At 35.3% G+C, this 26,610-nt stretch overlaps 1 protein-coding gene across 1 annotated transcript in view; it reads left to right on the top strand.

Moving 5' to 3' along the window:
* LOC114070665 (probable ATP-dependent RNA helicase DDX60) overlaps nt 1-24,503 on the top strand; it is a 42,351-nt gene extending 17,848 nt beyond the window's left edge. Inside the window, exons 15-37 of the mRNA XM_027908195.1 lie at nt 790-942; nt 1,235-1,384; nt 2,384-2,503; nt 3,908-4,003; nt 4,699-4,814; nt 5,366-5,511; nt 5,711-5,820; nt 5,928-6,032; nt 6,152-6,280; nt 7,062-7,189; nt 8,582-8,737; nt 9,955-10,099; nt 11,159-11,311; nt 11,938-12,042; nt 13,175-13,375; nt 14,348-14,452; nt 15,708-15,846; nt 16,541-16,662; nt 18,175-18,322; nt 19,416-19,558; nt 20,486-20,637; nt 23,601-23,663; nt 23,763-24,503. Of these exons, the coding sequence (XP_027763996.1) occupies nt 790-942; nt 1,235-1,384; nt 2,384-2,503; nt 3,908-4,003; nt 4,699-4,814; nt 5,366-5,511; nt 5,711-5,820; nt 5,928-6,032; nt 6,152-6,280; nt 7,062-7,189; nt 8,582-8,737; nt 9,955-10,099; nt 11,159-11,311; nt 11,938-12,042; nt 13,175-13,375; nt 14,348-14,452; nt 15,708-15,846; nt 16,541-16,662; nt 18,175-18,322; nt 19,416-19,558; nt 20,486-20,637; nt 23,601-23,663; nt 23,763-23,865 (2,988 nt within the window). The 3' untranslated portion in view covers nt 23,866-24,503. The remainder of the gene's footprint in view (nt 1-789; nt 943-1,234; nt 1,385-2,383; nt 2,504-3,907; nt 4,004-4,698; nt 4,815-5,365; nt 5,512-5,710; nt 5,821-5,927; nt 6,033-6,151; nt 6,281-7,061; nt 7,190-8,581; nt 8,738-9,954; nt 10,100-11,158; nt 11,312-11,937; nt 12,043-13,174; nt 13,376-14,347; nt 14,453-15,707; nt 15,847-16,540; nt 16,663-18,174; nt 18,323-19,415; nt 19,559-20,485; nt 20,638-23,600; nt 23,664-23,762) is intronic.
* The last annotated feature ends 2,107 nt before the right edge of the window (nt 24,504-26,610 follow it).

Below are 26,610 nucleotides of genomic sequence, written 5' to 3'. Positions count from 1 at the left end.
ATATTTATTTCAAGAAATTAAAGAAGTTGGGAAATCTCCATCCTTAAAGACAGTAAAAACTCATCTGAACAACCTGAGTGATGTATCTTAAGGCAACTGATTCTATCAGTGGGTTGGATTGACATCCAAATATCCATAGAATCCATAAGATTGGAAAAGACCTCCAAGATCATCAAGTCCAAACCCTGATAACCTAAGTTGTTATGTGATTTTCTGAAGTTTCTAGTGTGTTATACACATAATACTTTTCTGTACAGCTTTCAGGATCAGATGTTGTAACCAGATGCATCCATGAACATTAAATTTGGTATATCCTAGGGTATAGAGGCGTTCTTTAAAAATACAATACTTTACAAAATTTGGGATCACACTTACTTTATATTGAATTTCTTTTTGCAAGTGGCATTCACTGATCAAGGGATCAGGGCAGAGTGAAGAAGAGAGACATAAATATATGAGAGAAGGCTCTGGTAGGCAGTAGTTTGAAGAGGCTGAGCTTTTGCCTGCTAGCCAGTTTTGTTAGCTCTTCTGATAACAAAAGCAATACCAGCACTAATACTGGCTGTGGAAGACGTAGTAGTTTTAGAACCTAATCTCCTTTGAAGAGCACTAAGTGTAACCCTGACATAGGACTGTATGGTGTAGATTTCTGAGAGAAATTATTAAAAAATCACCTGCACTTTCATATGTTTTTCAGAGCTTGCACAGTTCAACAGAGCAAAAGATGTGCCATTTTCTTACTCTCTTTCTAGCTTTCAAACCAACTTGAGTTTTCTTTTCTCCTTATAGACAGGAGAAAGCAGCAATCAGAAAAGATGCAAATATGCTACTGAAGTGGGTTCAGCTCGCTTTCAGCTACAATACATGGATTGTTACTTGCTCAGAGAAGAGAGAAATGATCCAGATCCCCGAGTGGAACATTTCATACCAGACACATGGCAGGTAATGAGACACAAACTTTTTGCATGAAGTTAATAGAAATGATCTTTTTTTTGTCTGTCAGACCAAATAATTGAAATAGACATGTTATAATTTGTAGTTCCATGTTTTTTCACTAACAATTTAAGAGGGACGAATACAATCAAAATGCAAGCAAGTTAACTCTGACTTTCTGTAACCTAAAATCTGTATTTAAATTCTACATGCAGAAATAAAAGATGTTTTCACAGAAAGAGCACTCAATATGAACTTAATGACAAGATATATTGATGTAAGTATCTGCTTTTTCTCGTAGCGAGAACTTCTTGATGCTGTAGATAATAATGAATCTGCGGTGATTGTTGCTCCCACTTCCTCAGGAAAAACATATGCATCATACTATTGCATGGAAAAAGTTCTGAAAACGAGCAATGAAGGAGTAGTTGTATATGTTTCTCCTACAAAGGTAAGGCTGTATCCTACTACATACTCTGTATGGATGACTATGTTATGATTCTGAAGCTGTTTCGGGTAACTTGTTACATAGTTTTAGTCAATATACATTTTTTATTAGAAACAGAATATTTACATTCTGTTTTGTATTTACATGTATTAGAGCATGTTTACAGAAAATCTTCAAAATATTTCAGCTCACATAGTTTTTATCTGTTAATATTTGTATAACTAATTTAAGGTCAGAAACATTAATATATTAAAAAATGCTGTACATAGCATGTTTGGTAAATGATGAGAGTACCAAAAATCTACCAATATGATGAAAGTAATATTAGAAAGCAACAACTAAGCAAGTCATGTTTTTCAAATTGAGTTCCAGAGAAAATATATGAAACTCTAAGTTAGTGGGATGTTTCTTAGCGAGAATTTCATCCTAATTGTTAAAAACTGATTTAAGTGCTGAGGTACAGTGTTTTGATTTCTTCAAAAACATTTTTTAATGCTCATTATTATGATTTTTGGATAGTAAATTACATATGCTGTTACTTGAGAACAATCTTTATGCATTGTTTTCTGTAAGTAAAATCAAATTTTTTGTGTTTGGACTCAGACTATCAAAATTTCATTTGAATATCAGTCTGGATGCATAAGTATATTTTAAACATGCAGCCCAAGGACTTTGAGATCATTACAGTGCTTGTAGATGAAGTAGAATGTGATCTATTTTAACTGCTTTGAAAATAATTAAAATAGAGAATTAATAATGAATAACTCACTTTACACAGCACTAAATTCCTTTGAAAGCATTTGAATATAATTGACATTAAAGTACCGTATCTTCTTAAAGTTAATATTATTGAAAGTCTAGACTTAATAGTACATTATGTAGTACATTATAGTCTAGGACATTAATATCAGTGCCAAAATTGAATGCCTTTATATGTCTCAGAATATCATATATCTTTATACATACATTCTCTGGTTTTGTTAATGATCTGCTTTATTTAAGGCCCTTGTAAACCAAGTGGTAGAAACTGTATGCAGTCGATTCACCAAGAACCTTCCAAAGGGATTGACAATGTGTGGAGTTTTTACACGGGATTATCGCCATGATGTCATGAACTCTCAGGTATATTTTTATGGGTGTTTTAACACATAATAATAATAATGACTTCTGTGTTCTATCTGGCTTCTGAAAATGTTCATTCGAATTAGAACAATTGCGCCGTTGCTAAGTAAAAAGTTCGGGAAAAATCTGTGCATACCTGTACTTAAGTATTTAAATCTGTGGCATACAACCTCACCTCTTCATCATTAGCAGACATGTGGATGATTACTTGCTCTGGTTAAAAATAAAATCATTAAAATCCTTTGGTTACCAGCATACAGAAGGTGCCTTATAGATGTGCAGATGGAACACATCAGTAGCTTTTACCTTGTGTATTGATGTAGTCACCCAATTATAGAAGACCACTAGGCTGGTCTTACTTGTACTGGGGAGCCCAGAACTGGACACAAGACTCCAGGTGTGGCCTCATCAGTGCTGAGTAGAGGGGAAGGATCACCTCCCTTGATTTGCTGTCAAAACTCCTCTAGTGCAGCCCAGGAAATCATTAGCTTTCTTTGCTACCAGGGCACATTGCTGCCTCATGTTTAATTTGGTGTCTACTGGCACCCTCAGGTCCTTTTCTGAAGAGCTGCTTCCCAGCTGGACAGCCCCCAGCATATAGTGGGGAAGGGGCTTGTTACTCCCCAGGTAAAGAACTATGTACAGCTCTCTGTTGAACTTCATGAGGTTCCTGTCAGCCCATTTGTCCAGCCTGTCTAGGTCCATTTGGATGGTTGCACAATCCTCTGGCATGCCAGCCCCTCCTCCCAGTTTGGTGGCATTAGCAGACCTATTGAGGGTACATTTTTACTCATCATGCAGATCCTTAATGAAGACTTTAACCAGGATCAGACCCCCTTGTTGATCCCTGGAGTACATCTCTGGTTACTGGTTTCAGATAAATTTTGTATCGCTGATCACCAGCCTCTAGGCCCAGCCTTCCAACCAGTTTTCAATCCACTCACTCTCTGCTCATTTGGCCCATACTTCAACAGCTTGCCTGTGAGAATCTTGTGGGAGATGCTGTGTGTAAAGCCTTACTGAAGACAATATCTACAGCTATCCCCACATCTCCCCACATCTACCAAGCCAGTCTTTTCATAATATGAGTTAGTGAAGCATGACTTCCCCTTGATGAATTCATGCTGAATGCTCCTGATGACTTTTCTTGTTCTGTGTTTGCTTGAACATGATTTCTAGATTATTTGCTCCTTCACCTTCCCAGGATGGAGATGAGTGGCCAGCCTGTAATTTCCTGTGTCTTCTTTCTTGCCTTTCTTGAAGACAGCAGTGACAAACATGCATTCAGTCTTGCACACCTTGAAATCACATACATATTTTAAAATACTTTTTTAGTATAGAATCTGCTTGTAGTTGGTTACTCAGTTTGCTTGAAAATAATGTTTTGCAAACCTTTGTTCTTAGATACTAGTGACAGTGCCTCAATGCTTAGAAATCTTGATGCTGTCTCCTCGTTGCCAGAAATGGGCCCAACGAATACAGTATGTTATATTTGATGAGGTAGGCATCTTTTAATAGTAATCAATTTAACAAATATAAGAAAAACTTTGAGGAAAAATGATGGTGACTCGTTTTTTCATTACATACTTTATTACTGGTAAACAAACAGCTTTCAGAAGTATTATTTCAGACTTGCTTTCCCCTGTTTGCTGATAGCATTTATGTCCTCCAGTGAAAGAACTTAAAACTCTGTTATTCTTCAAGAGGACATACAATTCAATAAAAACTGCCAGGAACTTCCTTTATTTCTCTCAAGTCAGTCAACTGAAAAACTAAAAGCCATCACCGTAGTCTTGATGGCACAAATAGAACATTCCAGATTGGGATCATACACATGACACATCATACTCTGTTGATCAGACTTTCCAGGGGAAAAGTCAATGATTAATCTTGTTAAATTTAAAATTCCTCCTGTATTCTTTCTTGTAGATGGAATTAATCGCTAATGATGCCAGTGAGTATGTAGGGTACAAACAGTAAATGTAGTATTAAAATTTACACTAATTTGTTAAGTCTGGAGAGGTATTTACTGAACATTTGATTTGGATCCATGGTCATTTGCTACAACAAAAGGATTATTCAGTTCTAATCTTGCCAAACTTTAGATTTTTGCAAAACACAAAACTCCTGTTATGGGTACACGTTGATAAGTAACATTTCTTCTTTTCTTTTAATCCTTTCTCCCAAAAACCTAGGTCCATTGTCTTGGCAGTGAAATTGGAGCAGAGGTTTGGGAACATCTTCTGATGACAATTCGATGTCCATTTTTGGCACTCTCTGCTACTGTCAGTAACCCAGAACACCTAACTGAGTGCGTGTAGAACTTTATTGACCACGGGAGAATATTTTCATTAGTTATGAGCTGTTTTAGATAGAGAAGTCAATTAGTATTGGAAAGACAACTTATATGGAATTACAGTGTTATATGTGTTGTGCTACCCTCACTCCCCAGTTAACACAAAACAATACTGTAATTCTTATCTTGGTAGTGAGAGCACACTCTACTTATTCCTTCAGACTCTGTAACTCTGAGCTGTGTGGAAGAATTCAGGAGGCTTTTACATCTGTTTGAATTACCAAAGCACACTTTTCCATCATCAGTCAGAGAAGACACCTGCACTATACATATATATATGTATAAATAAATAAATAAGTAAATATATATATATATAATGGTACTATTTCGCATTTTTTTTTATTTGCACCCTGGGATTTAGAAAATTGCACTGAAATTAGTGAGAAGGGACTGGAAATTCTATAGTAGAAATTAAGCAGATTGTAGTAAATCATCTATTATAGTTGTACTGATTTTCTTAAAATATATTTTACAAATCTTATTTTCATTTTATTTTTGCACTGTAGGTGGTTACAGTCTGTGAAGAGGTATTGGCAACTTGCTGAGAATACAACAGAAGGAAGCTCTGCAAACTCTGAAAAGAACTTTACAAGAAAATGTAAAGTGAAATCTAAAGTACAAGAACAAAAGAAATCGTATCGTGTTAGACTAGGTGTGTATCACAATATTTTGTAAGTAAGAAATACACTTTCGTGTGGTTTCTGCAAAAACTTTAGTCATGATGTGTAAACTTCAATGTATTGTGTTTTGGTTTGCTTGTTGTTTTTTTAATAACAACAAACCTTAAGGATTAAACACTTTCTTTTTTAAACAACCAAGTGCAACATAACAACATTTTTGTCTCTTCACAGTCTTGTATGAAGAAAGATACAATGATTTGAAAAAATATTTGTGTTCTCTAAAGGGCAGCGATTTTACCATTGAACATTACCATCCATATGCGGCATTAACAGTCAGTCATGTAAGCATAACGCTGGTGTCAGCATTGTTTAGCAGCTGTTACATTTAGGCAGCATAGATTCCATCAAAAATATTCCTGTCTTTTTCTTTTGTTTATACTCCTTGCAGATTGAGAACTATGGTATTCCTTCAGATCTTTCTATGTCTCCACGAGAGAGCATCCAGCTTTATGACACAATGGTAAAAGTCTGGCAAGAGTGGCCAAGGGCACAGGTGGGCATACACGGCTGTGAGCAAAATGTATCCAAATAAATAGATGACAAAGTACTAGAGTAACAGAGTAATAGATTAAGAACTCTTTGTATTAACATTAAATATTAATATTGTTCCAGGAGCTAGATCCTGAGGAGTTTGTCTCTTTCAAGAATAAAGTAGTAATAAAAAAGGCAGATGCAAGGAAATATGAACAGGAACTGAAGAAAGAACTAAGCAAATGGATTGTGCTTGGCCAAAGGCAGAAGGTAACAGTTGCTAGAGGGCACTTTCTTAAGATTTGTCCAGCTTTAGTATCATAGTAATTATATCTAGTAATATAATTATGGGAGTTTGTCCATATTTCTCAGGTCTAATTGTTGCTTTACTTGAAAGATAAGCACTATTTGTAGCATTTCCATAAGCATTTTTAAGGTGATGTTTTCACATCTCTTGGAATCAGACTTATGATACTGCTGTGAGATATCAGTTCGTGATTACTTTGGGTACCTCCTGCAATTGATGAGAATATTGTACCTTTGCTCTGCTTTTTTAGTCTACCTCTTTTTTGTTGCTTATATGAAACCTTCTGTGTAACCACAGACATTATGTATGTTCCCATGTAAAAGGCAGAAATTCAAGCAATGAGCTGAAACCCAAGTCCTTGTTTTGAGGCTACCTATTCCTATGTCATAAAAAAGAATACGACAATGTGATTAATTAGCAAGGAAAAAATAATATGTGGGGAAAACCCCAAAGTTCTTAAAATATGACACTTAAATGTGAACATATTTCATAATCAGTGTTAGTGATACTTTATTATTTGCACAGTGGTGGTAGCCATAAATTCTATTTTGAGCTCTTGCCAAAGTCAGCTGATAAATTGAAGACCTTTTATTCTGTAAACTATAAGTAACTATTCATGTTCTGAATGATTTGAGAAATTTGAACTGATAGATTTTGACAAAGGAAAATGGAGTCTTTATATTTGTTAGATTCCAGACAGAGTATCTGCCATTAAAATCTCCACAAAAACATTACTTTCATCAGGTGAATGAACTACTGGAGCACCTTAAGCCAAAATCTGAGGATTGCTCAGGAGAGGAGAAGATGAAGCATTTTGCAAACTTTGTTGATAAGTTACATGAGATGGATAAGTTGCCTGCCATATTTTTTATGTAAGTATGTACATGTCATGCATTATACATGTATTGCCTATATTCAGAAAAGTGAATATGGAGATAAGCATTGATATGGCATGGCAAATGCCATTTATGTGGTATTTATTACCTTTGCTTTAAAAGTGAAGGTTTGCAAGCTCTCTCAACCCAGGTATCTTTATGGCACTAAAGTTTAGCTGAAATAAAAATGGGAGCATTTAATTACTGTGTGGAAAGGGTAGAATCTATGCATGATGTCTGAAAAAATTGCAAGAAACTTAATTACATTAAAATCAGATTCTCAGTTGCTTTGCTGCAGTGTAGTCAGTAAAACTTGTGGAAAATGTATGCTGTCTGTTTAGAGGTGGAAATGATTTATGGCAGATTTGCCAGGGAAAGGGGTGAGATATGATTTAGTTAATGTATTCTTTTGTTATATGGTGAGAGTCTGACTGCATAGCCTCTAAAAATCTCATATCCAGTGAAAATGCATCAGTCAACTTGGTTTGCATATGAGATGTAATTATGTAATATCAAACATGCACAGCTTTGATTGTACTGATAATACCAATATTGTCAGTGATATTGCTTATATTAGTAAATTAGGCATGTACTTCAATGCTGGACTTAATAAAAATAAGCTACTTATCAGTAAGCAGCTGTCTAGTGCATACTCTTGCTGTAATAACGCATCGGAACAATCATGTAAAATGGAAAGTTTGCTCATCTCAGTATAAAGCCTTGCCTCTTCTTGCATGAAACACTAGGATTAGCATGCTCACTGCAATTTCAGTCCTCACATGCTTTTGTGGAGATGAAAATTTTGCTCCTGATCTTGGTGATTGACAGATTTGAATGTCAATATTCTAATGAGTTGGATGCAGCCTCACTGTATGTGTTGCCAGCATCTTGTATAGTTTTAGTTAACATTATCTGTCTGCAACAAGAGGAATGAAAAAAAATTCCTTTTGAGAGTGAAGCTGGAGAAGTCTTCATCCCAGTTAAACTCCACAAACAGTCCAACAGTGAAAAAGCTATGAGGAAAAACAGTGATGTAGAAGATGAGGACAGGCACTGATTCTCAGTTGGGTAGTTGAGAAGAATTAAAGTGACTTAAGCTGCAGTTTACTTTATGTCCAAGTAGGAAAACATATAGTTGAGCATACTTCCTGTAAATAAGTTTTTGGTGGAACCATTTTACCACTCAGTTTTGTAATAATAGCTGTTTGAAAGTCATTGTGGAGTATGAGTTGGACATGGAATAGGGGTAAGCTTCTAATGTTTAGATTCTAACTATCTTCACATGATAGGGCACACTGAATACTATTTTAACAGCATTACATATAAATTTTAATAAAACTGTATTAGAGTTCACCTGTCTGATGTATATTATATATTGTTTGCTTGAAGATTTAACATCAATTCAGTGGAATCGGCAGCCATGACTGTATTCTCTGAATTGCTGGAAAAACAAAAGAGTGTACAAGGTCCAGATCCTGAGAGTGAAAAAGAGGATGTAAGGAAAAAACTAGGAAAAGTGACCAAAATGCTAACAAAATTCCCTGAGTAAGTATTATAACAATATGTTACGAAAAAGCTGACGTTTTATGACAGAGTGTAATTTTGTGATAACTTCTTTCTGGAGGATTGCACCTTTCAGCAGCACATCCATCTAGCTTGAGGTATAGTACTCCTGTTCTTCTTTGTGATCTAGTCCCCCATGCTGTTGCAGCAGCCTAGTGGCCGGTATCAGTGAGCAGTACTCACTGTGTAGTCAGGCAGCAGGAAGCACTGCTGACATTGTGTAAGGTGCTGGCACTACAACAGAAAAATCAAAGAAAGAGTATATGAGATTGGTCAATTTGGGGTAATTAACTACTGAGATATCAACATATCAGAATAGCTCCTTTTTCAAACAGTAACTTTAGTCATGCAAGTCTTAAAAACAGCGTAGTATTTGACCCTGGTTCTGGGTCAGCCACTGTGGGAGAATATTTTCATAGTTTAGGCTCACCAGGGTGGTGAATCTATAAAATACAGGCTCACCTGACTGGTGAGATCCTATTTTAATATTTGTCAGCCTTTTGTTTGGATCGTACTCCCTTTGTTTCCCTTTAATTCATTTTAAGATCATAGAGTATGGATTTTTATAAGACATTTGGTAGTTAAATATGGCTATATTTATCAGGAATGTCAGGAACATAAAACATTTTGGTTTTGTCCTCCTAATGACAATTTCCAGTGCAGTCTTTGGACAAAATACCATGGAAAAATGAACTTAGCTGACTTTAATAGTAGTAAGTGAGAACTTGAAAATCCAGTAGGAATTTAGACACATATTTAGATATTATATTAGATATTAAAAATTTGCCCTTTAAGTTTTCTCTCCCCACTCTTCTTCAAATCCTGTCCTAAATCCTTACAGTTTATGACATTATTGGCAGTAAATCCATCATTTTTTTCTTTTAATCCTTCTCCTGTGAAATATAGTTAGCTTACAAATTTGCTAATTGAGTTACTTATGGTCTCTGTCTTTATCTTTCTTAATTTTTGTCCTCTCTACTTCGTCCCAAATTACTTGCAGTTTTTCATATGAGCCATGATAAAATGAAGCTGTCAGCATTATCAGTAGATTTACATTAATAGATCTACTTACGAGTTTGAGCCTACAGTTTTAAAGGGAATCAGTCTGCATCTTTCAGTATCCAAAGAACATTTTGGAATTGAGAAATGTATGTAATTACAAAAAAAAAATGTTATTTTTAATTTTATATTTTATATAGGGATACTAGAAGGATGAGCGCTCAAGAAATTAATACAATGGAACTTCTTTTGGCTAAAAAAACCCACCTAGAAAAAAGGCTTAAAGTGCTAACTACTGTCCCTTCTGGGTGTACTTACGCTGATGATAAAGCAGTGGATGACGATGTAAGTAATTCACTGATAATTCTAACATTTTTTTGTATGTCTAAAATGTGTGTATTCATCCACAAATGCATAAAAAGTTCATAATGATGCAGTTGTACTTTATAACAGCATTCACTGCCTTCAAGAAATATTCTAAATATTTCCATTTAAATGCAATTCCAATCTTAGATAACTTTATTTTTAAGATGTATGGGCAACTTTCATTCTGCAAAATAAAAAGATGTTGACTTCTTCTTGCAGTAGGAGTCCTGGGATATATAATACAGTAATTCCTTTCCATGAATTTCCAGCAATGCAGTTCTATTACTTGTTAATTTGACTCCTGTAGCGTAGTGTATATGGCACATTTGTGTACTTAACAAAAGATTTTTGAGACCTTCATATCTTGTAAAAAATACAAAATAATAAATTTTTTTAGACTCCAAAAATTCTAGTCCTCATAAAGCAAAATTTTCTTTGCTTTTCAATGTGTTTATGTCTCCTGAGGAAAGAAAAGGTAAGAAAACCATTGAAAATCTGCAGATGTTTATCAGAAATATTAATGTATATATTTGCATAGAAATAATTAAGGAATAATTCATGTAATTAATTTATATGATGTTTTTTTCACCAGTAGTGGGTGACTGAGCCTTGATCCAGATTTCCTCTGGTCTAAATTTTGTAAAACATAGCAATGGGTTCATATAGCTGTCTCTTCATGGAGCAAATGTAATTGTGGTAAATAGCTCTTAATTATTAATTTGATTAAATGTCTTGATAATACTTTCTGCTTGTGATTTGTCTGGAAAGGGGAAAGTTCTGTGCATTGGGACCAAACTCATGATGCCTTCTCTTGGGAACTTTAAGTTCAGTGGCATTTCTGGACTGCTGTCAGCCAGTGTGGAAGGAACGCTGCTTCCCACAGTAGCACATGGGTTAAGGCAGTGAAGAAGTAGCTTAAACTTCAGAACAGATAACACTGAGCTGTAGAGTGAAGTTCAGAAAATACTGAAAAATTAACAACACCTGGTGATGCTTAATACTTGTTGCGGTTGATACTTAACATTTGTTTATTTGTAGACTTTGAGGAAGATTTTTCATCCTCTTACATTTGAGAGCAAAGGTTCTCTGCAGCAAAAAATGGCACTGAAGGGAATTGGGTATCATCACGGATCTATGTCTGCTAGGCAAAGACGAGTAGTGGAGATGCTTTTCAGGCTGGGATACGTGAAGGTTGGTGAATTGTTATCAAATTTTTTATTTCTTTTTAAAGTCTTAGTTTCTCTATGTATTTAATTTTGAAATACAGTGTACCTTTCACTAGTAGTAAAATATATTGCATTGACATGCAGTAAGTGCCACAGCCTTTTCTTCATCCTTTGCCTTTATATTTCCCCCCACATTTCAGTAAAGGATGGAGATTCTTGTTGGTCCTCCTTTTGTTGCTAATGTATTTATAGAAATATTTTTTGTCTTTTACTGCAGCGGTCAACCAAATGTGCTTTAGTTAAATTAGGTCTGTAGGTTTATTATATATTGTACTGTCTTCATGAAATATTTCAATTTGTGTTCAGTTTCAATATTATTTCAATGTATTATTTATTTCAATTTTCATAATAGATGTGGTATAACTTTCAGGATAAAAAAGTTTAATATGCAAATGTAATAACTATATGAATTACATTAAAGAGTGAAATTCCTTTATGCTCATAGCTCTGTTAAATTCACTGAATTAAAGCGTATCTATATGAGAAATTATAGTAAAATTCCTGTTAAGTTGAATATTGCAAGTGTTAGTTTTTTTCTTAAATTGAATATTACCATTTCTAATAGATACACTTGTGTTTGATATTTTACAGGTAGTCACAGCTACTTCATCTCTTGCTCTAGGAATCAACATGCCATGTAAATCTGTTGTTTTCACTGAAGATTCTGTCTATTTAGATGCCTTAAATTACAGACAGGTATGGATATAAAACACCCACTTTTTATTACAAGAACAGTATACGGGTATACTACAGTGTGTAGTCAAAAGACCTATTTCAGCAATTATAAGATTACAATTTCTGAGTGAAGTAAAGACATATATTTGGCATTTAGTTATGGAAGCTGGAAAAACAAAAGCTGTTTAGTTCTAGCCAGAGTTTTACAAAGTGAAAAATACACTGTAAAAACATACAGTGGCATTGTAATGATGAAAGATTGTTGAGTGGATTAATGGGGACATCTGAGTTCTTTCTGTCTTGGAAGTGGCACTTCACAATGCCACACGGCAATGTGTAGCTGAGATTGCAAATGCAATAAAGCAGAATGTCTCTACTCACAGCACAGCTTACTGGGTGGACTGAGAGACTCTAACCTCTTCATCAGCACCCGTTTCCTGCTCTTGTGCTACTTTTCAAACCAGTATTCATGAAATACTGCCAGTTTGCCTCAGGATCAAGAGGCCTTATAGGCTGTATACAGTTGATGGCATCACCTAGCAGGTGGCTCTCAGAGTTTGTGTGAGTGGATCTGTGCAATACCTGGACCTGTGTGCATCTCCCTTCGGCTGCTCATAGATATGTATGACTCCAGCTTTATCACATCATCTGGTACAAGGGGCAAGTCCTTACAAGGGGACCAGACAAAGGATAGGGGATCCAAGCAAGAGAATACACCCATAGGAAGGTTCTTCCTGCTCTTTTTTTTATATTCTCTGCTCTTTATTCTTTCTGAGACTACCTTTGCTCCAAATCTACTCAGAAATTATTCGGAACTAAAGGTAACTTGAAAACAAAGCTGGTGTATAGATATAAAAAAAGTTAAAATTTACCTTGAAGAAAAATAAATGTTAAAATGACATTTGAGAGAATGTAAGTATCCTGGCCAGTGTTCTTCCATTAAATTTGGAAGTTCATATTAAAAATAGTAAAGAAACATACCACATTTGTAAACCAGCTAGATTTGAGGTACAACATATTTTGCACACATTATTTTAATAATTCTGCATAAATGCTTTATTAAGACTGTATAGATTGTATATACAAGTTAGGTGTTTAAAAATTAATAATTTTATTGTATTAACAATATAATTAATAAATATTTTATTCTTAGATGTCTGGGCGTGCTGGAAGACGGGGACAAGACATGATTGGAAATGTGTTCTTCTATGACATTCCACTGCCCAAAGTTGAAAGACTTATCAAATCCAATGTACCTCAGTTGAAAGGCCAGTTTCCTCTGACTGTTTCCTTAATATTGAGACTCATGCTGTTTGCTGCGAAGGCTGATGACAAAGCAGATGCTAGAGCAAAGGTTTAATATTTTTTTCTTAACTTCAATATAATTTAATAATATTGTTTCCTTAACATGAGCAGAAAGTTATGCACTTCTCAAATAAACAGCCTACCCAAATGAAATGGTATACTCTGCTATAACTGCTTCTAGTACCTGTGCCATCTTCTCCACGGTATTCTACTGTCCATTGTCACACATTTATTCTTTGCAATAAATTTTATCATCAGAAAGAATGCCATTAGCACGAAGATAATTTTATCAACTTTTGTTCCGTGCAGTATATGCATTAAACTGGAGAATCAGCAACTCTTCCAATATTTAAAATTTTAGTTGTACTTGAAGAAAAGGTGTGAACATATATTTCCATAGGGACGATAAGTGCTATGAAGTGCTATCTCAGTTGAAACAATGACAAAATTCTATGTATTGCTAACTCATTTAAATACACATACTATCTATCTATAACCAAAGAATTCTTATTCTTGCCATTTAATGCAGTGACAACCCATACAGATTTCAAGTTGGTCAGAGATCTCCTCTTGTAAGTGTTAAGGAACTCTTACCTCCAGATGATCTGATTTTTACATCCACTTCAGCATATAGACACTTATTTTTGAGAACTCACTAAATGAATTCAGACATTTTAAAACTTCCTGGGTTTAGTTTAATGATATTTAAATCCTTGTCTTATAGACAATTCTATATGAATTTAATGTAATTAACTTTACAAACCCCAGCATAAATTTTGAATATGAGCACACATTTGACAGACAGAGGATACATTTGTTCACGAGCATTTCCAATAGTTAGGCATTCAATTTACATACAATTTAAATAACCTCCACATAGCATTTTTTAATCTGAGAACCAATTGATGAAACAAAGCATAGAAGCTGGATATTCAGTTTTTTGCTTGTTACAGTGTCAACATTCCTTTGGATTTCTGATTTCTAGGTTTTTTTACTTTCTTTTTCCTTTTTATTTGACCAGGTTATGTCAGTGTTGAAGCATTCACTGATGTCATTCAAAAAAGAAAGATATGCTGAAATATTAAAAATTTATTTTGTGTTTTCCTTGCAATTTCTTATCAAAGAGGTACGTTTTGACTTGTTCCCATAAAGGATAGTTCTTCTTAAATCTACAGATTCTTATTTGTTTATGTTTGCATGTTTAATGTAAAGAACCATTTACTTTTTATTTCATAGCAATAGGCTATTTCTTTGTGTTACAAATTTAAGAAAACATATAAAATTCTAATGTCTTAAGTCTGAGGTTAATTCTGAGCAACTTCTGTCATGGAATAAATTCAATAGGCAATGGTCTATAAGATTACTAATAGATTAGGAAAGTTAGAGTTGTGCATTTACATTATGTATGAAAATGAATGCATGTGAACTGATAGGAGTTTAAAACGTACTAAGGATTACATGATTTCCAAAACAAAAGTTTAGGAAGTGTATCTTGGATAAGACTGAAAATTAGGTGTACATTTCTCCATAAAAAATAGTTTTCAGTTTGATGGATACCATTTTGGAAAACTGTTATGCAGGACTCCATTTTGGCTTACAGCCAAGGACTACAGGCAGTTAAGTGATTACATTAACAAACTATCTGTGCCCAGGTTTCCCAGTCCTGCTCCTAGTTTGAGTCCTAATCTACATCTCTGCCTCCTCTTCTGGGTGTCTGCTGTTTTTGAGATGAGCGGTCTGATGCTTCTGTTGAAGAGGAGAATCTGATCAATGTACAGGAGAGATTAGTAATGTTTCCAAAAAGTTATAGTTAGGGTAAGAACAGGACAAATCCTGGCCCACATACCTAGTATCCTGCCTCCAATAATTAGTGTATTAAAAAAAAGACAACTGTATGCTGATGATTCTCTGGACACTCCATACTTGCTTACAGGGCACAATGCAGAGTGATCTCTCATAGGAGAGCTGTCCTGGAATTTATAGCCTTTAAAGGAGTTTTACTCCATGAGCTTGTCCTGTTGCTTTTTAAAACTATATAAGCTTCTAGCATCCAAACATCTTGCAGCAAAACATTTGACAGATCACTCTTGCTATGTTTTTATCCTGTCAAACATTTAGATTAATATTTTTCTCTTTAACGCACATTGCATCAGGTCTTAGTTTGATGACTGTGTGGACATTTCATTTGCGACATGATCAAAATCTATGAGGTCAAAATCTGTACTTGGACAAATTTTTGCCTTTCAGTGTAAGTTCAGTAATCTCGATAGGTACCTATACATTAGGCTGAAACATTGTTCTGAATATCAAAATTTTATATTTTTGTTGTATCTAATTTCATCTTTTACAACTAAGCTATTTTTTTGCTTTCAAATAAATAGGGCTACTTGGATCAAGAATGTAACCCCATGGGATTTGCTGGACTTGTGACACACTTGTACTATCATGAACCTTCAAATTTTGTTTTAGTGAGCTTTCTTGTGAAAGGTTTATTGCACAAATTGTGCCAGCCAGTTGAAGGTAAATAATACTCCATGCATGTTGATTGCAATATATGGCAGGGTCTGTAACTCCAATGATTCTGGATGCCTTCTTGCTGCTGCCATCTTTTGCTTGCCTCACCTTCATCTTCTGATCCTTGAGCTCTGCCTCTACACACTTTTAAGCATATGCTTAAATTTCTGTCTGAGAAAGCCAAGGCACACACATGGCAATGCTGGTATCATGAACTTCTATTTGCTGTTTGTGAAACATTCTGATGAGGTAAAAAGTAATGCCATACATAGAAAAATTAATAATTCTGACTCTACAGTAACATTTGAGTTCTATGTAGCAAATAAAATGGATGACTATGAATATCAACAAATGAAAAAGTAAGTACTACTAAGGTCCCATTACCTGAGTTAAATCTATTCTGTCCAATGAGATATGGTACAATATGTTAACATCTAGGAATACAGTAATGATTTGTACATACTATTAGTTGCTTACTAATCTACTCTAATCTACTATTTTGTATCTCATGAGTTGATCTTTATCCAATATAGTTTTGCATAACCTCTGTCATGACACCTGTTATGACAAGAAGCTGTTACATCAAAGAAACTCCTGAATGGGAGTTGTTTATTGTAAACAAACAAACAAACAAAACACACCTTTTTTTTTTTTTTTTACACTTTCATATTTAACCCAAGCACTTTCTGTTTTGACATAGGCTCAACTGTTTTTTCAGAAGATGTCCTGGAAACGCTAGTTCTCATTCTAGCAAACTTATTTGGGAGAAAGTATCTTCCAGCCTGCTCAATGAAATACAAACGCAAATCTTCCCAGTCAAAGGTAGAGAAAGCATTTGTCTTTACTGTAACTTATATTGTGTACTACTTCAAAGAACTTGTTTCCTTTTCTCAGCAAGACTGGTGTCCTTATGGATGTACAGCAGCCTGGTGCTGCCCACCCAGATGCTCTCTTACTCCTCTATCTCAGCACTGGAAGAAAATAGTATGAAGGAGCTCAAGCTCATAGGTTGAGACAAGAAATAGGGAGATTGCTTACCAGTTATGATCAAGGGCACACCAGCCTTAACTTGTGGCAAATTAAATCAATTTGTTGCCAATTAAAACAAAGAACAAAAATTTTAACACCACCTTCCCTTACCTCTGCTATCCTCAGGCTTAACTTTAGTCCTTCATTCCTGACTGCTTTACCTCTCCCCCATCCCAAGTAGTATATGACTGATAGGAAATGAGCCATAATCCATTCTTAACAGCTCTCTCTGACGCTCCTTCCTCATTCACGTCACCCCTGCTCCAGTGTGAGTCCTGTCTGTGGTCTGCAGTCCTTCAGGATAAATCTGCTCCATTGTGGGTTCTCCATGGGCTGTAGTTTTCAGAAAACATTCAGTGGCTCGGGTGTGGGGTTCTTCACAAGCTGCAGTGTGGATATCTGCTGTGGCGTGGTCCTCTCCATAGAAATGGCTGCAAGGAAATCCCTGGTCCACTGTGCTCTCCTCTACAGGCTGCAAGGGAATCTCTACTTCATTACTTGGAGCACCTCCTCCTCCTTCTCACTCTGCTCGAGTTTTGTCTCTATCTAGAGTGTTGAAGTTTTTGTGACATACCAGTGATCCAGAAGGACACCAGCATGCTCTGTGGTACATGACACTGTAGGCTTAAGGTTTTTTCAAAAAATGGGATAGTATTAGTGTGATTAGCATTACCATTAGTTCTGCACAAAGTTAACTTGGGTGCAGGCAGAGAAGTGAGACATTTGTAATGTGCTCCTGTTGGCTCTTCTGCTACGCAAGGCGTTAAAATGTTGGAGAACATAGCTATGGCTGGAACAACAGAGGAAATTTCTTCTTTATTAAACTGTTTATGTGGCCAGTTTCCAGCAAGCATTACAAGACAAAAAAAATGTTATGCATTTCTGAGAAGTGGTTAGTCATGTAGGAGGGATTACAAGTGGCTAATGGCAGCCATCAGTCTGTCATGTTGGTAAGGAAACCTGTTGAACACCAAAATAGACAAAACAAGAGCTGAGAAAGGCAGGCCTTCAAAAGGCCACTTATAGCTAAATAGAAATATCTAGTAAAGTTGTTTGCCAAGTTACTCTGTAAGGAATTTTATACTGTTTATCTTCCACGCCTTTTCTGCTTGAAATTCATGTTCATCTTTAAGGTCTGTTAATTCCAAATGTCCAGGCAGTCTGACAAGCTGGGTAAAGGTTGAAACTGCTCTTTCCTTCTATCAATATGCTATGCGTGTACTAATATTTTATGTATGGACTAATGTAGAATTGACATTTTGGACAAATTACCTACATTAAGCAATAAATTGCATGTTATTTAAGGTCTTCCTAGAAGATCTACCAAAAGACTTTGCAGATGCTTTAGATGAATACAACACCAAAGTACAGGAATATTTTGCTCATTTTCTTCTGACAACTGCCAAGCTGGCAGATATGGAACAAGAATACAAACTTCCACTGTCAAAGACAGGTATGAAGTAAAAAATTAATCCATGTTTATAATTTGTGAAATTGATTGTATTAGGAAAATAAGGTTAATTCTTATGTTGCAAAGAAAAAACTTATGATTTGAGATACAGTAATAAAAAGCTACAATTTCTATATCACTTGTTTTACAAGAATTACTGATTAATTTGTATGTGGCAGACATTTTGTATGAGAAAGGATCATTTTCGTTGCTATTCTTCCATTATTCTGTAGGGGAAAAAAAACAAAGGAACTTTTCCATAAAAGAAAAAAAAAATAAGTAAAATTATTGAATAAAAGCCTTTTTATCTGATCATCAGTACATCTGCAGATCCTCAAATGCCTAGAATACTTGAATTGCTTTCAGAATCTTACCAAAGATTAAATATTCAGCACGTGAACAGCCTTAAGATTGAAGTATCAATTAAAGAACATCACCATTTTTTTTTAAAATCAACTGAGTGAGTTATGCCAATAAGTGATGTTTAATAAGAAAAGCAATATGAAAGGGCAAGCAAATTACCAAGCAATATAGTTTGCCATTGGGTGAAAAATATTTAACTACCTTATAATCTCAAGTTACTTTCTGTAAGAGAGATATAAAAGCAATGTAATATACCATTATCCCATTGCCTAGCTCCTCTAAAAAAAATGCCTTCAAAAATACTATTTTTGCAATAAGAAAGCACTTCAAATATAGGCCATCCTTTATTCTCTCCTTCAACATAAGAGAGAGAGTAAAAGATGTTCATAAACTAAGTCTTCTAATAGTAACATTGCCTTTGTTTTTGGCATAACTTCAAGCTGTTAACAATTTTGGCTATAGATGAGTCAAGAAGAAAGGTTGAAGTCACAAGGGGGGATTGAGACATAGTAATTCTTATCATTAGAAAGCTCTTTCGTAGACACTATAATCAGCTACACAGTTCTTATGAACAAAATAAACAAAGATCTATCAAGAAGGATTTAACACTGGAACATTAACTCTACTTCCTGTCACTATCTACTACACTGAAAACTTACCACCTTTAAACTAGATTGCTAAAAGGGGGGTTGTGTCTCAAAAGCTTATGCTGTATATGAAACTTCTTGTCTAGACTTTACATCTCAGAATTGGCATGGCTCTGAACTAGCATCTTATTTGATGGACAACACCAAAAGCATATCTGCCATCTCACCTTTTGCATGTTTATCTGGAGTGGTTGATAATGATCTATTTCATGGGGACATCATTAATACAGTAAGTAATTTTTGCCTGGAGACAAGAATTTTATTGGAGTTCAATAAAGTATTTGTTTAATCACAATCTTCTTCCCTCTGTCTAATATGATACCACTATTTGCAAGTGTTACTCTTTAGGAGAAATAATTCAAAAACTGTCAAAAAATAAATATCCAGCACCAAGTAGCACCACCTTGTCACAGTGCAAAAATCACAGAATAGATAGACGTAGAAAAAAAAAATCTGTAAATTTTTTGCTTTCTTGCAAGGTCTCCATTGCTTTTGATTCTGAGACAAGTAAAAAAAAATTTCAAACCATATCTCCAGTTTGTTTTCTGCATGTCAGGAATTTTCATTTTTGTTTTTAAATCAACCACACAGTAATGCAATATGGCACTAATTGCTTTATAACTAGAATTGTGTTAGATAGCATATGAGTTAGCTTAATGCTAATATAAACCAACATGTTTACTGTCAACTTGCATTTTCCTGTGTTATTCTACGTGAGCTTTGCAGTATATTGGGGAATTAACACAACTCATAATTCTGTAAATAGTAAAAAAATTCCTATAACTAAGGATTTGAAATTCACCTTCATCCTTAAAATGTTCTGTGTTTAAGTGGAATTAATAAATTCAAAGCATCAATGAGTCTTAATAGATGATCTATGCATATGGAAAAATCCTAATCTAAAACTCAAGAGAAATAAAGCTGCCTCGTCAAACTTTAAATTAGGCAGAACACTCCATAGCTGCACTAGCAGTTTAAATCCCATTACTAACAAACTCTCTCCTGTGTCTATAGTCTAGACGTACTTGTGAAGATTTTTGGAGTGGATTAGAAGTGTGGAACTTTTCAGCTGTGGACCTAAAGTTGTAGGTTTGACAAAATAGGCATATAAACAAAACCACAGTATCTATTCAATAATTTTTTGTTGTTGTTTTAGGCCGTCTTACATTCTCTTGGAATTAATGTCGGAAACTGCCCCCTACTTCATTTGAAGAAGTACGATAATCAGGGAAGGAGGATGCCACTCAATGCATATGCACTGGATTTTTATAAGCACGGTTCCTTGACTGCATTGACAACTGATAACTGGTATGTACTACCATTTATAATACTGTTAAACATTACAATATGGTACACAACTTCATCGTTTTGGTTTTATAACCTTCTCCCTGCAGAATTTAGGGATGAAATAGCTGTTAAATATGATTAGATTAGTTGAATGTTTTAGGAATATTTAGGAATAAACCAAACTGAAGTCTAATGGCAATGGCTGTAAAATATTACCTGGCTATTCAAAATAGGACCATAAATGGGAAACCTTGACTTCAGCAACATGAGTCATTTTGACAGGCTCTTCAGAAGATTTTTTATTTAATCAAGCTTTTTTTCACAATGAAAAAGGAGATTCCCTGAAATAAGGAAGTCCAGTGCAGTAGATCAGAAGATGGTAACATAGGAGCAGAGAGATGTCAAAAGCTTGGTTAAATAATACAGAAACAGATTAATGAGTGAATGATCAGTGTCAAAAAATACAAGCATCCAAAACACAAACTCAGGCAAAATTTGTCAGTAATTCAGTATTTGTATTGGTACTGCTTCAAAACTTCCCCTTTTCCTATTTTCTAAGCATTTAGCAACTTGGCCTGATAAATCAATCCTACTAGGATTTCTCTTTAAAGGAAACAAAAGCAAAAACAATGCACAACCATACACTAAAAAAACCTCTTTGCCCAAGCTGGCCAACCACTATCACATGGAATCATATTTTCACATTTAAGTCCATGGTATATGCAGTCTTTCTCTCTTCTTTTTGCCTGGATCACATACAGTGCAGTTTTTCCAAAATTGGAGTTTGAATCTTTACTTTTAGGTTGTCTTGCCTGTATTTTTTAACACTGATCATTAATTCACCTTTAAACTGTTTCTGTATTATTTGACCAATCTTTTGACATCTCTCTGGTACCTTCTTCTGGACTACTGCATTGGACATCCTAATTTCAGGGACTTCCCTGTTCTTTATTGTGAAGAAAACCTTGATCACATAAAAAAACCCTGAAAGTTCTAATGATGAGCCAATCAAGCTCTTACACTTGATACAGCTCCTAACAAATAATCTTTGACACTCTTTCACTTCCTAATTAAGCAACTTATACACTGAATTAGTCCTCTCAGAAGCTAGATTTGAGATTTTCTTTATTTTGCTCTTACCGTTTACAGTCCTGTTCTCCTCTTCAAACTTCTAGAGATCACTTGCTAAATGCGATGTGTAATTTTCATCATTATCAATTTTGCCTTTGATCCTCACTGGCCTTCTGTAAATTCATTCATTAAATCCATCTCTCTATAAAATGTCTAGCTTTTAGTTCTTAATGAAGCCATTCACGTAACTGTTTTATTTATAGCCTTGGTTCAAAAAAGCTCAAGCACAAGCTCCCTCTCTCAGCTCCTCTTATCAAGTATCTTAATTTTTCTGTCATGCTCATAGCCAGTAACTTTTGAGTAAGAGAATACTACTGCACCCTGGGAGTGCTGTTGGCAGCATAGAATATATTCTGCTTTTTTGTAAACTCTTCAAAGCAGATTCTAATCAGAATAATTAGAATACACACTGCATGCAGTGTTATGGTTACAATAGAAGAGTTTGGCAATAATGCCACATTATAGACACACATGGAAATTTGCCAATTACAGTATCATGTTGATTCTATCAAGCTGATCTTGCCCATAGCAGGGGAGTTGGGACTATAAAATGTTAGAATGGCCTGGGTTGAAAGGGACCTTGAAGATCATCTAGGTCCAACCCCCCTGCCACAGGCAGGGACATTTTCCATTAGACTAAGAGGCTCAAAGCCCCATCCAACCTGGCCTTGAACACTTCCAGGGATGACACATCCACAGCTTCTCTGGACAATCTGTTTGAGTGCCTCACCACTCATAAAGAATTTCTTCCTAATGTCTAATCAAAACCTACCCGTTTCCAGTTCGAAGCCATTCCCCCTTGTCCCATTACTACAGTTCCTGGTGAAGAGTCCTCCTCTGTCTTCCCTGTAGCGTCCCTTCAGATACTGGAAGGTTGCTATGAGGTCTCCATGCAACCTTCTCTTCTCTAGGCTGAACTGCCCCAATTCTCCCAGTCTGTCTTCACAGGGGAGGTGCTCTAGTCCTCTTATCAATTTCGTGGCCCTCCTCTGGACTTGCTCCAGCAGTTCTATTTCCTTCTTATGTTGGGGACCCTAGAGATGATGCAGTAGTCCAGGTGTGGTCTCACAAGAACATAGGAGTAGGGCTGAATCCCCTCCCTTGACCTGCTGGCCACGCTGCTTTTGATGCAGCCCGGGATACAACTGGCTCTCAGGGCTGTGAGCACACATTGGTGGGTCATGTTCAGTTTTTCATCAACCATCACACCCCTAAATCCTTCTCCACAGGACTGCCCTCAACCCATTCTCTGCCCAGCCTGGATTTGTGCTTGGAACTGCCCTGACCCAGGTGATTGACTAGATGATCTTTAAAGGTCCCTTCCAGCCCAAACCAATATTGATTGTCTTTAAAAAAAAAATCAACACAATATTGATTGTATTAAAAAAAAGTGCTATTCTTAATTACTGGAAACTGACTACTAAATTCCTTTTCATTAATCAGTGGTCCTTTTTGCAAAATATAGGGTCTTCCTCATTGGTAGAAAGCTTACACAATCTCCTCTCAGATTAGCCAGCAGCTTCATCTGAAGTATAGTGTTCCAGTTTAGCTTGTGACAGGTTAGTTATTCCAATATTTGAAACCATGTTCCCAAGATAATATAAATAAATTATCTTTTCTAATATTACTCATGAGTCTTGTACGTTTAATACAATTATAGAAACATAAGCCTCTGCAGCATTATTATTTTAGGCTTATATTTTTTTCCACACTGATCCTAATGAACTAATATGCCAGTGTTAAGAGGTCATGCCATGTGCTCTCTGCATCCTTACCCAACCTACGTAACTGGGTTTAGAGGTGAAACAGTTATAGTGCATATACATTGGATTATTATTTTTTTATTTCTTCAGGTTAAATGAAGGAGATGCTTACAACGCCCTCAAGGATTTTTCACTCACCATTAAGGCTATTGGGTATGATAAACTTGTGCTTTTTAGAATACAGTATATTTCATTTTAAAAGCAACTTATGTAAATGAAACGATGTAATTTGTTTTTTTTTTTTTAAACCAGAATAAGTCTGAGTGAACTATGTGATGATCCAGATGATAATGTTCTACTGGCATTTAAACAACTGAGCGAGGAATACGAAGAGAAACTGAAGAATAAAACCTGAAGAATAAAAACAAACCCAAAGCAGCAGATATTCTTACCACACAAATAGCAGCCTTTAAGTTAGAAAACTTCTAGATCTGAGTCACCAAGTGAAATTTCAGAATAAAGCTTTAGTTATTAGTCAGTATCAGTAATACAAAGTTTACTTTAGGAAGTTAACCTTCACTAATTGACATTTTAGCAGCTCTAATGTCAACTAAATAATTTTTTTAATAGATTGCAAAACTAAGTAATCGTACATTATCTTTCAGTTGCACTTTTTTTTTCAGGCAGTGGCATATATGTTAAGACGGCTCTCACAGATATACTAAAGATTGTCACAGTTCTGACAGCTGGTGAGATTAGCCTCTCAGTAGGACAATATTAGAAACTTTCAGCTCCTTGGTGAAGGATGTTCAGCAATTATAATAAGATAAATTGTTCTGTTTTCCAAGATTTCTATTAAATTTTGAAATAGTATCTTCATGAACCATTATAAAAGCTTTTAAACTGGTCTGCAGGTTTAGTTTACAAAATTTTATAGAGGGTTTTACACCAGAACAGGGAAGTTTGATTAATAAAAAGTTCCAACCCTATTGCTTCATTTTTCAACTCTTTAAGAGTCAGAAAGATCCAGAACACTTCCAGCATACTTGTCAAGAAATCCGTGCAATACAAATCCCTGAGTTTAGTAAAATATGCTTTCTAACTAATTTTCTTGGTGTTTCCTTTTTTTGGGGTTTTGTTGTTTTGGTTTGGTTTTTTTTCTGGGAAGAGCAAAGTTTTCAGCAGCATTTTCATACGAATGCTTCAGTTTAACACTACCTTTTCATCTACCTGTAATCTGAAAACATATACACACACACCTACCTGTATTTAGATAGCGTAGGAAAGTGAGGCTTTGATAACATCCTCAATGACCAAGGGAGTGATGTAAGTTACTCTCTACTGAGAATTAGCAGACATGCATGAAGGACAACTCTGAATCCGATAATTGCCTAGAATTGGCTCTAGTGTTCATCCAAGATCCTCGACTTTCCTGGTTCTGGATGAGATATGGTGAATTTTTGCAGTAGCCAGGAGGGGGCATGGCTAGGACATGCAGGTTATTCTATACCACCTCAAGATGAAAAGAAGTAATATTCTAAGAAAATTCAAAGATTTCAGATTAACCTTAGCTCATTAAGAATTTTTTTCAATGAAGAAGAAAAAAAAAGATTTCCTACAACTTTCTAGCAACAAATTTTATAGGTGCCTTATCTGACTCTCTAAAATTGTTCCATTTCTCTCATTTTTATCAGAGGGAGACCAACTTCCATCCGTGACACTCTGTCATGATCATCTCACTTACCCTTTGTTTTCCATTTCTCTACTACACATGTAGAAGAACATGATAAGAATGTCTAGAGATAAAAGCAGAAAAATTCTTAGGAGAAAACTGAAATACAGTAATATTTTTCAGATGAACATAAAGAACTAGAAAACTGACAATTAAGAGAATTTTCACCACCTTCCTTACTATAATGCAGACAGAAAGGTAAGATTATTCAAATTTTATAAATACTAGAAATACCCAGCATATTTAATAAAGGAATGCACTGCCACAGAAAAATTTGAGGCCAAGAATTCAAAACAAGTAAGGTAAACATTTCCTAAAACAACAACAGTATTTCTAAGTACTATGTCACAGTAAGTATATTACTAAGTGTTGCAGAGACTTAAATTTAAGTAGTATTTCTCTTATAAAGTTAGAGATAATTTGCAGATTATTGATTTTTCTAGTTGCCACTGAAGAAGTCTGAAAGAATATTAAACATTCTGCATTTTAATACTTGCCAGTTGACATATCCATCTAATACAAAATTAATTTAAAATCTGGCACCAGCTTTTGGTGAAGAGTGAACAGGAAATGAAATAGAGCTTTACTCTGAAATAGTACTACTGTCCCTGCATTCCAATAATTACCTTGGATCTAACAAAAGGGTTAAAAAAGTAGAAAAGATGGTCTTTTTATCCTCACTTGGTATCATATTTCACAGACTAAAATTCAGTGAGTTTTGATTAATTAATACATAGAATTTCTTCCTTTTTCTTGTTGTTACACAAATTTTAAAAGGAACCTTTTGTCTTAAAAGCTAGGTTCTCCTAATGCTTTAATCAAAACAGCAAGTTAATATCTTTCCAAGCATACTCAAGCTGTTGCCAAAAGGAACTGAAAGTGAATTGTGATGTTTCCTTTTCCTAAACGCAGCATTTCAGAAATGTAGCCGACACCCTTCTGCAATGTATAACAAGAACATGGATGCAATGCTTCAATTCCAAAAGTGCAAGAGAAATTATTGAAATTATATTAGAAATTGCACCTTCAATATACATTAAATACATCCCAGAAAAGGAAACAGCCAAAGGGAGATACACAAGGCAATTTTCAGTAGTGGCTCTCTTCCCTCCCTGCCTGTGAGGTGAATGGCATTGGCTGTACCAAACAGCTGCTGCTGCTGCTGAGGCTTCACCCAACCTGCCTTTGGGGACACCTCGGCTCTACACCACCCAAACATGCCCCAGTGGCACTTCTCAGAAGGTCTGCATTCTTGAAGATGCAGCATTTATAGCCATACTTTTATCTTGATCAAGACATGACATTTTTGGTTGTTGCCTGACTTGGTGATTACACTACAAATATTGCTTTAGTTCATTGTACTTGCTGATACCTCGACTGGCAAGAATCAGGGAGAAAAAGAGCTGTAAAATCACTAATATCCCCACC

This window comes from Empidonax traillii, unplaced genomic scaffold, assembly GCF_003031625.1.
Source record: "Empidonax traillii isolate 1590-97213 ecotype Southwest subspecies unplaced genomic scaffold, ASM303162v1 scaffold1654:size88353, whole genome shotgun sequence".
Classification (NCBI taxonomy): Eukaryota; Metazoa; Chordata; class Aves; order Passeriformes; family Tyrannidae; genus Empidonax; species Empidonax traillii.
Note: the sequence above shows the minus strand (reverse complement) of the source record. Positions and strands in the feature narration are given on the sequence as shown.